This window comes from Lissotriton helveticus, chromosome 8, assembly GCF_964261635.1.
Source record: "Lissotriton helveticus chromosome 8, aLisHel1.1, whole genome shotgun sequence".
Taxonomy (NCBI): Eukaryota; Metazoa; Chordata; class Amphibia; order Caudata; family Salamandridae; genus Lissotriton; species Lissotriton helveticus.
Window position 1 is genome coordinate 159,562,672 of NC_136069.1, and position 10,587 is coordinate 159,573,258.

At 40.0% G+C, this 10,587-nt stretch overlaps 1 protein-coding gene across 1 annotated transcript in view; it reads left to right on the forward strand.

Annotated features, from left to right (window-relative positions):
* Positions 1 to 9,652, forward strand: part of C2CD2 (C2 calcium dependent domain containing 2) — a 434,056-nt gene extending 424,404 nt beyond the window's left edge. The window contains exon 14 of the mRNA XM_078656804.1: positions 3,409 to 9,652. Within this exon, the coding sequence (XP_078512930.1) occupies positions 3,409 to 3,638 (230 nt within the window). The 3' untranslated portion in view covers positions 3,639 to 9,652. The remainder of the gene's footprint in view (positions 1 to 3,408) is intronic.
* Positions 9,653 to 10,587: the final 935 nt, after the last annotated feature.

The window sequence follows — 10,587 nt, forward strand, 5'->3', positions numbered from 1 at the left end:
TGATCTGAAACCTGCATTTCCCATACTTTGCGATTTCACACCACAGGTCCACTGGCTTTGCATCCTCTTAAAATTTCCCCCTGCCTTATCTCATATTGACTTCTTGACAGATATCATTTGCCTTAATGTCTATGGTTTCAGATTTGTGACTGTGCCAAAAACAATTTACAGAGTTGACTTGCATTCCTTCACACGTCTTGCCTTGAGGACAACCATCTGGGGCATACCTGCACTTATTGTAAACCGATTGTGACATTTAGCCTTATTTAGAGTTTGTCTGATGAATACTCCTTCACAATGCATTAGGTGGATGGAATATTTGTCAGGTTTATGCCGGAGTATCCATCCACCAAATTCTAATCCAGGCCCAAAGTCTCTAAAGAACTGTTCATAGTCTCTACAGCAGATATTTGATTTAAGTTTTAAAAATGGGAGCCAAGAGTAAATTATGAGGGCCCAAGCATTCTTTGGTGTACTAAGCTGCTCTTCATTCAGTTTCTAAGAGTTTCCTTCTCCCACACAAAGGTCACCAACAATAATCAAGTGTACTAAAGTAGGACGAAGACTCTAGGTTTCACAATGAGTAATCTTTGGACAAAGAGGGAAAAAGGCAAGTACTTCACAAAGTCTCTAAGCTATGGTAGGGGACCAAAGGGGCAAGCAAAGTAGGTGCATTGGGTTTGAGCCATTGAAGGAACTGGTCATTAGCAGTAAGCCACACAACATACAACTTGTCTGTGTGACAACCAAAAAAGAGGATGTGCTTCATTGGTGACCTTGAAGTCCTACGTCCTTCAACTGGAAGCACCCGCTACCTCCTCTGCGCGCTAGCCCTTCCAGGCTACTCTTCTGCAACCGGAAAGCCAAGAGGAAGAAAAGGCTTCCGGAGGAATCGCACTGTAGCTATTGTGCATACATGAAACCCTTGAATGGCTCATGATGCTGGCTCACTCAGAAACCAATGTCACGAGTCCCCATGAGCTTACATATTACTAACAAAAAGTACTTTTCAGTCTTGTCGAAAAGTGCTTAAGGTACTCACTGTCTCCCTTACTGGCAAATAAATGCATGTAGGTTCTCGTGGTTGCTTTGACATCTAAACCAAACTTATTGCTTCCCCATTTATGGACAGCTATTTCAGCGAGTATCGCAATTAAAAATATATAGTTCAAAGACAACTGTCTTTCTCACAGGAAACTCAGCAGCTCAGTCTGTGGTTGGATTGGCAGCCTCGAAAAAGGCAAAAGCTGTATCTTCCTACATGGATAGTCAAGTTGAAGTATTAGACTCAAAACAGGAGGAGTAATTCAGCTGACATTTGATGGGGAAAAAAATCCTCAACAGGCATGGTTTTATAGCAGCACATTAGCATGATCCGAGTAAATTCTTAGTGCCTCTTTTACACTGTACTGAGTGGACACTAGTTCTTCCATCTGGACAACACCACCCCCTTTTGTACAACTTTTTTAGATCAGCAAGGCATGAGCTGCTGTTCATTTTAAGCCTTTGGCCAGCACCATCCATGCCCTATGCCTCAACCCCACAGTTCACTTCAGGTGTAAACCTAACTATCTCTACAGTCCTCAAGAAAGGACTGGAAGTCTAGTACTTTGGTTGTCTTTCTCATAGGACTTATTCCACTCTAGTGGAGCTGGGCTCAACTTCCCATCTTCTACATTCGCTGGTCCCAGATCACTAGTGACTCTTGGATCCTTTGCTGTTCAGAACCAACTGGGCTGTTAAACTTCCCCATCCCCCAACATCAAGGCAACCCCTGCCTCATTCAGAGTCAAAGAATTTCTGGATCAGATGAAGAGGCTTTTCTCTTTAGTGAAAATAGAAGCGAGATTGGTCAAACCCAAGACCTAATTTATAGAATACATTTTAGTTCCTCTTCCCTCCAAGCGTGAGAGATGCTGACTTTACGCTAGCTCAGAGCCGTAATAAAGAACCTCACCTGTTATGGTCTGGGGATCTACAGAACACATACTTTCTTATGCCCATCCAACTGGATTACAGAAAGCCCCTGTGGTTGAGTTGGAGAATTCTGAAGGCTGCGTTACAGAACACTCCAGTTTGTCCTAATGTCCTTATTTTTTTGGGGGGGGGCAGCCAAAACTTGGAGTCAACTTCCGCTGTCACGCCGCCTCATTCGCAAAGAGGCACGCTTTAGGTAACTCCTAAAACGTGGTTGTTCTCGCGCTATTAACTCTGGTTTGCTTGTGCCAACACTGCCATGTGGTATTTTTGGAGCCGGGAGGCTCCTTTGGAACAGCTGTCACTTTCTATAAACTGCATTAGTTATTCATTCAAGGTGATACTGTGGCACAATGTTTCTTTATCCCAAAGCTGATGAATGAATTTCACTTAAATGAGAGATTTTTTGCGTATTGTTTTTCCGCAAACTCGGGTCGTCTTGGAAAAAGCTGATTCACAATATCCCGTTAAGATTTCTTACAAAATACATCTCTTACTTGGAAAGAATGTGCCTATCTCACCAGAGCCAAGGCGGCACCCATCGCCTTGTCCAAGTAGGTTTCTGTTGGGGAGATGGGCACGATAGCAGCATTAGCCCCCCAATATGTCCATTCCATATATGCCACTCTGTGCTTGAGCCTGAGATAATGCGCAGGCTGAAAGGTAGAAACTTATTTGCCTACGTTTTTGCTGCTTTTAGCTTATTCTCCTTCTTTTATTCTGTATGTTGAACCTACCTTTGGATAGGGAATAAGAGCCAGCATTTAGAAGTAAGATAAAATTGCGGTTTTGAAATTGTATTCCAATTCAATGTGCTCGTTGCGAATTCCAGCAATGTCCACTAAACCTTCTGTTATTGGTCATTGCCTTTATACCCTTCAATTGGGAAATGGCCAATGAGCGCATCTGCACGGGGGAGGAACATGCAACCCTATGTGTTCTCATGTATGCCTGGTGAAATCTACTAATTGCCAGCTATTAGACGCAGTTTTCGCCCTTTGCTACTCATAAGGAAAATGCAGCAATCAATAATAGATCTATGTATACTATGACTAGTGGGGCAGAAGAATAGAGCTAGAGAGGACCTACAAGTTCTTGGGTTAATTAACAGACAGCAGAAGGTTGTAGGATGAACAATAGTACCCTGTAGAACGTATGAAACAATCTCAATAAAAGAGCAGTAAATGTATTAAACAGCCTCCAAGCAAGCAGAACCTTTGGCAGAACTAGAAACTGAATTAAGGAAATGTAGAACTGTCACTGGGGATTAACATTACTTATTAAAGCAGGCTGTGTCCAGTATAAATGGAGATGTAGTCTGTGTTCATTACATTCTATCAAAGGTCTTGCGATGATATATAGAGGTCTTCAGACTCAATCTTCCACTTGCTATTAGTCTGCTCTAATGTTTCACCTCTTTTACTTTTGCAGGAGGATTTTTGCGAAAAGGCGCCAAGCTTTTCTTCCGTCGGAGGCACCATCAGAAAGAGCCTGGCATGAGTCAGTCACATAATGACCTGGTTTACCTGCAGCAGCCTACAGCGGAGGAAACCCGCAAAAAAGGATCAACACTAACGCGCATGTTTCACAAGAAACTCCACCCAAAGAGCAAGAGTAAAAACAAGCTGAATGTACCAACCCTGGAGCAGCCATACACTTAACGACCCCACTGTCTGAACACACAACTTATATTATTCACGAAAGGGCCAGCCACTGCCAGAGCACTCCAGGACACAAACGGGCACCATGAGCCAGTCTGCATTACCTAGAGATTAACAAGAACACGAGGATCCTGGATGTTCTACTTGTTGGTTTCATTCCTACCATTAAATAGCAAAAAACATTGAGACCGTCAGCCACAAATGTGCTGTTCGGTGAAGCCATAGGAACCCTTTTCAGTATAACTCTCCACACAACACTGTGAGATTTTATAAGCAAGAGGCTTTTTATTTCTAAATACAGAACTCTGATGCAGCCATTAAGCAGCAAGGGGATGGCATCTGGTCCAGTGTATAGACATGAGGAATTTCTCCTGATTGACTGACCGACCGATTTATCGGATTCTCACCAGTAGAACTAGATGAAAACGGCAAGATCCGTCTTTAGTGTGCAGTCGGAATGGTAGATTTGCATTAATGTGATAATCCTGTACGGACACAGCATGCACACTCCTGCTTGCTCTGAAGTCAATGCTCTTCTCAGGTCTCAAGTTTGTTAGATTTTTCGTGGTGTTAATAATCCCTATGTCTACAAATATTCTCGGTTACAGGGTAGGGCATTCGTTTCTTGCTTGGGAGCCAGGAGCCACTTGACTTTTAAAGTTGACTAGAAACTTTTACTTTTTTTCTGTTCCGTTAAAACAAATCCTTCAGATTCCAGTATACTACTGAGATGCAAGTTACCAAGCAGCACCACTTCTGTTCAGTGGCTGGATACTTCCCTTTCCCCCTCTAAGAACTGGAGATGCACTCCCCAGCAAAGGTTGACTCAATAAAGTCATGGTTCTTTAGTAGGTTCTTTGAAGGGAGGTGTTGGCAACACCTCAATCAGGCCAGTAGCAGATTTCCTAAAGGCATGTGTGAGACTGACAGGTACATTCAGGGGTACCTATACCAAACATGGTTGCAAACTTGGAAAATGTGCTAGCAACCTATAGTTTACTAGCCATTTGACCACAATGTTGTTAGTCTAACCTTAAGGACTTCAAAAGAGTTGCCAGGCTCCTAATTGCCGAATATCCGAATCTGAAAGGGATACTCAATCCACTTGTGTATTTTCCAGAGCCTTGATAGACTCTGGGGTTAACAGGAAGTTGAGAACCTTGTAATGCCACTTTTACAGCATACTGGTACATAATGCAAGACGCTTGTTGATCAGTGGAAGGTAACGCAGCTGACAGTCATCTCCTGGTCACCAGAGTGGTCATCAGTGCTTACAGGATTTTTGTATTGTACTGGAAAAACCGCCGTCCCTTAAAAACTGAAAATTTGCGACTGTTCCTCAGAATTATCCTTTTAGGACTGAACTATTAAGTCTATAGGAAGTCTACTACAATTTCTAGAATTTCCGTGTGACATTAACCCTGATAATTTGTGACTTGTGAATCCTACCCAATAAATGTTGCTCTTATTAGAGTATAGATCTTAAAACTATATTTATCTTGCTTTGTGATAGCTTCAGTAACTAACTATTTATTTGAACAGTGGACTTGGAGTACTTCCGGTCTTACTGTGTTGAACTCTGCCCGAATCTTGGCAAATGCACTACGCCAAGTTGTAGGAAATGTGGCATAATGCATAGCGTTGCATGCAGCATATATCCCTTTATTGAATAAATCTTCCACTTGGATATAGTCCAGTGGTTTATAATCCAACAAGTCCCCTTATTTGCCCAAACACAAAATGGGTATTCTGCTCAGCATAGTTCCAAGATGCTGCTTGCACGCTGACCCACCCGCACCCAAAACCACCCAGCGATGTTGCACTTCTTTCTGATGACCTCGGACATCACAATTCAGAAGTCGGGGCATCACTACCCTAACTATGCATCTGCTTGAACAAAAAATCAAAATACCCCGCACTAAATATTAATACACAGCACTTAAACAAGTAACAAAATCGAATGATGAGGTTTCAGCAAAGCAAGCAACGTTCAGGGACAGGGGTCACTTTTTGGATTGTGTGTCATGGGGCTGTGTTTAAGCTTTTGTATACTTGGTTGCTCCATTTTTCCTAGCATGAATGGAAAAACCAGACAAATTACTATCCGAGTTTGCTTTTTTTAATAAGCTGGATAGAATTTGTATTTTCCAAAACAGACACCGATTAATTAGTTGGCTGTACAAATGGCAAGCTGTGTATGCAAACGGAACATGCCTTCCATATCTGCCATCAGAGTACATATGCAAATAAACAGCGCAAGAACTACTGAATGCCATAAACTTAATATAATGCTAAAGCCATGTCAATAAGTGTACTTCTTACAGTCAGAGAAGCAAAAAATGCAGACCCATTTCCTAATGGTTACTAGAATATTCAGCTTTGATACAATGACATCGGTTATGGCAATGTCAGCAATTTGCTTTCCACCATTCGCAGCAGCCACAAGCAATGCTTTCACTGCTGACATTAAAAGCTGTGTATCATTCGTGTATTGGTCGATTTAAGGAGCGTTCCACGTTCATTGTGTCTATAAACCTTGGATGAAGTAATATGTCTTCATGCTTAAAAGTTTTTTTGTAGCTTTTTTAAATTGTGCAAATATGGAGGATTGGGGAGAAGATAAGAACATTGATTCACTAGTAGTTCATTGCGTGTCTTGAAACTGATGAAGTCAAAAAGTTGGGTTACCAGCCGACAATTTGCCTAGTCCATTTATACATGTGTTCTGAAATGAAAAAGTGGGTTTTGATGGGAGGGAGATGAAGTAGTGATATGCACACATTCTCATAAACATCGCCACCTATGATTACTCCATTGAGGAGCCTAGCTTGGACATCATTCTGTTACAAAGAGTTGTGTAACTTGATATATAGATATTTCATCTTTCAGATTAAAACAGTACATTCTTGATAAACATGATAGAAAATTAAGGAAAACTAGTTTGCCTTTAACAAATTATTATACAATCAACCAGCAGATATTTTTTCCAAATCCGTTATAATATTCTTCAATTAGGTAAGGGATATATCCAAAGCTCGAATAAAAGGACTCGTTAACAGTAAAGAACTTCAAAACATTGCCCATGATTGGGTATTTTTTTGTGTTGGCAAGAACAAGTGCACACAGCTGTACCTGAGTCGCATTGCAATACAAACAACCCTCAACACAGGCATGACCAGGCCTTCCTCTCACGTCCCTTCTCCTTTCGAGGATTCTCTACAGCTCTTTTCAGGGTAGAACTGGTGAAATACTAAAAACAGGTAAAGGCAAAAGAAATTAAATACATTCCTCACCACATATCCTTATTTCATTTTCCTTGAGCAACGTTACTTCAGAATCCCAAAAAATTACAGATTCCTTACCAGCCATCCTTTATTTGAGTGTGCTTCAAACAAAATTTTTTCAGAATTCCAATAAATTTCATAAAGATTTTGGAATAAAAAACGTCTTACACCTATTTTTTTTTATCTTCACCAAGCTGAAGCCACACTTTCTTCCCAAACGTACCTTAAGTACGCGTCTGGAAATTAAAACACTCATTTTACAGTAGCGTGTGGATTTGTGATGGAATATGATGACTGGTCTATGATTCCATAGTTTTCGGTCTGGAATAAAGGGTACTTCAAAGTCTTATAGTTTTGATGCATTGTAATAATCGTAGTTGCCAAAGGCCAATATTTACGTTTAATATCTTATTGTTTTTTATTGGTTTATTGCTACTCCTTTACCACCAAGAGCAGTACCAACTCGGGCTCCAATTAATGGATTCATAAAAGGGATCTATAGTGAGGGAGGAAAGGCAAGAGTTCTACATTTCATGGTCGTAGATGGAGAGCTGGTCATTATTAACAGTAAATCTAAATGAGCTTAGTTATTCTCTATTGTCATTACGACTCTAAAAGGCCCTAAAAATTCCATTTAAACCAAGACGTGTGAATATCAAAATGCAGAAGGCCAGTGTTACGTTGTCTCAACGAAGGTTATATTGGAGCCCCGTCACTTTGGGTTTCAACACAATTATTATTGTTGAGGTTAAAGCATCTTGAAGTACGTTTCTTCTCTCGATAGAATCAGTTTGAGGGAACTGTGGTAAATGCACTTATGTGTTGTGGAACGGCTGAAAATTAAATACATTCTCGCCCATAGGTTTACATTCAGTGTTCTTGCTCCGTATCTGGAAACACTTGGTAATTTGAGTTTGCTTTTTTAGGTCATTTGGTGTGGTTGTGGGTTAGTCTTTTGAGGGAAGTAAAGCCCTGCAGGTGATGGAATTTATTATTTTTTTCTATTCTGAATATGCTGTCTAGTTTCACTTTAGACTAGAGATATGATTGGAAGAAGAGGAAGGTTATAATGGTGGTGTAAACATACCTGTTTTATGTCATGTGAACAGAACCCACATATCCAACAGTGGCAGTCACAAAAAAAGAAAGTTCTCATATCCTTTGAATAGGAAGTTGGCTCAGACAGCAGGTGCACTGGTGCTTTAATAGAGCACAAATACCAGGAGGAAATGTTTTAGTGAGTGCTGGATGGGGTCATGCAGAATACACATTCCTACCTGAGCCTTTGAACATGAACATGTCCACAAAGTATTTTAGTGCTTTGACTTTTATAAGCCAGTCATTTAACCTGCGGTGTACCTTATTTGGATCCTACACTGCAAGTAACCAGTTTGCTGTGCCCAACAATTGCCCTCACATCAGGTTCGTACGTCTCTTTACCATATTCCATTTTCTTCCTTTCCTTTCAATTATTTTATAATAACTTAAACATTTTAGTACAAATCAAATGTTGTCTCCACTCCACACAGATAATATACTTTGATTCTCTTTATTGTGTCTGAGCCTCGTTCCTGTAATTTTATAATACCCTGCTCTTCTCTATGTAGGCATGTTGGTTGCCTGCCCTTCTCAATAGTGTGTCAAGGCCCAACTTCCTCTTTATCCTTGTGTTAGGCTGACAGGACATGACTTTGACTCTCAGGGCTGCAGCCTTTAATTTAGTTATCTGTGCTAGGCAACATAGAGATGGGCATACACTGACCTATTTGCTTGAGAAAGTTGATTGACAACCACCGTCAGCCCTGTCCCTCATTACTAATGTGATTTATTGTCAGGAAGGGCAAGTTTTACAGAAATAATAGTCCTATGATACCAACCTTAAAATATCTTCTAGTAACTCCACATTCCTCTGATCAGTTATCATGAGCAGCAATCTCACATTGGGCAACATTTTACATTCCTGGGTAATGCTTTACCTTTATCCATTTTAAACGACCATGATTATCATGCTTCATAAATAAACAATGTTGTTAAAATATAGATCAGCTACAGCTATTCATACAAATTAACTTCTGATAAGCCTTACCATTAAAAGGTAAGTGGCAGAATTGCAGTCGTTATATTGCCATTCTAGACATGGGTTCCATGTTTTAGAATGTAAAAAAAGTCACTTTCAGTCTTATTTTTTTTGATGTGGCATTTTACTTGCTTTGTTTCACCCATTATGCAGACAGTACCAATAAGACATGAGCATGTAACTTTATAAAAGTATTCATTTTAAACTGATAGCAGTGGGAGTTGGGGGGATTGGTAGTGCCTCTGATAGATAGGTCTGGAAACGACATCTTAATTCCACTTGAAAATGTGGTCATTGTGTCTTGTGTAAGGATGTCCCACCCCCTCTCACGTGTGACCCATAAGATCCCCACACTCCTTAACTGAGAACCCATGCTCATTTAATTGGAATCTACTGTAGGAGAGCACAGAAGATCTCCGTGCTGGTGGCATGCGGGAGGTACTGTGAATGATTTCCTGTATTTATTTTTTGCATGTGGACGCTTCTTTTTAGGACAGCCTTTGAAAGAGTGTGTAGTGGATGATATTTGACAGCACTGGAAAACAAAGATGTGAATTGATATATGCAAATGTAAACTTAAACATGTGAATAAAGGTATACAAATTTTTATTATGTGAATAAAATATACATATCCTGTTTAAGGACTATACACACAACCTGGTGAGTGACTCTGTGTATTTTCAATTATTTTGGCTTGTATGTGTATCATTCAGTTGCAGGGCGATTGTCTTTAGTCTGAGTGTAGAATCCTATGATGTTCAACCTGGTTTGCATTGTAGATGGTGCTTCACAATATTTCTAAATAAAATAAGTTACAGAGGGCCAATTTGGCACACTTCTCACCATTTCATAATAGGGAATAAATGAACATATATGATATTTTACCTTATGCTTCATAAAACATTAATTCATAGAATTTTAATAATAGGTCAAAAAAATCGAATCCATATAGTATAAAGAGCTCTCAAGTAAAAGAGCATAGATTCCAAACAAAATTATCACTTTAGGACTTTATAATCTCAAACTATGGACCATAGTTTTCAACAAAAACTGACTAGAAGGGCAGTGAAAGGGAAGGAACAATGGATAAGCACAATATCTGCAAGAACCTCTGTGAATATCCTTAATCCGAGAAGTATATACCACTATTCTGCCCAGAACGCCCAAGCCATGCAGGAAATGTCAAACACCTGTCAGGACTTAACAATTAGAAGATAGGTTACATTAGCAGACAGAGGGTATAATTACAGAGCTATGAAAGTAAGACTAACCAGTTTTAACAAAAGATAGGAAAATTAGGTGCGAAATAGAGGACATGGAGAGAGAGCTGGGTTGGAAGCCTGAGGACTCCGAGAGATAGCAGTGTAGTTTAAAAGTTCCTGAGTGGGATAGCCAACTAATGGGTTGTATTTGTTAGAGTTTGAGAGAAGCGTTTCATGTGTTTTTTTATGAGATCATGTCTATTATATTTAGAATCTTGTAGACGGCATTGAACAATGAATTCCATTTGTACAGTTGAGAGGGAGGCTCTTAGAGTACAGATGTGGAATTAGACTATTTTAAGTAAATCCGAATGTAATCTGAGTAT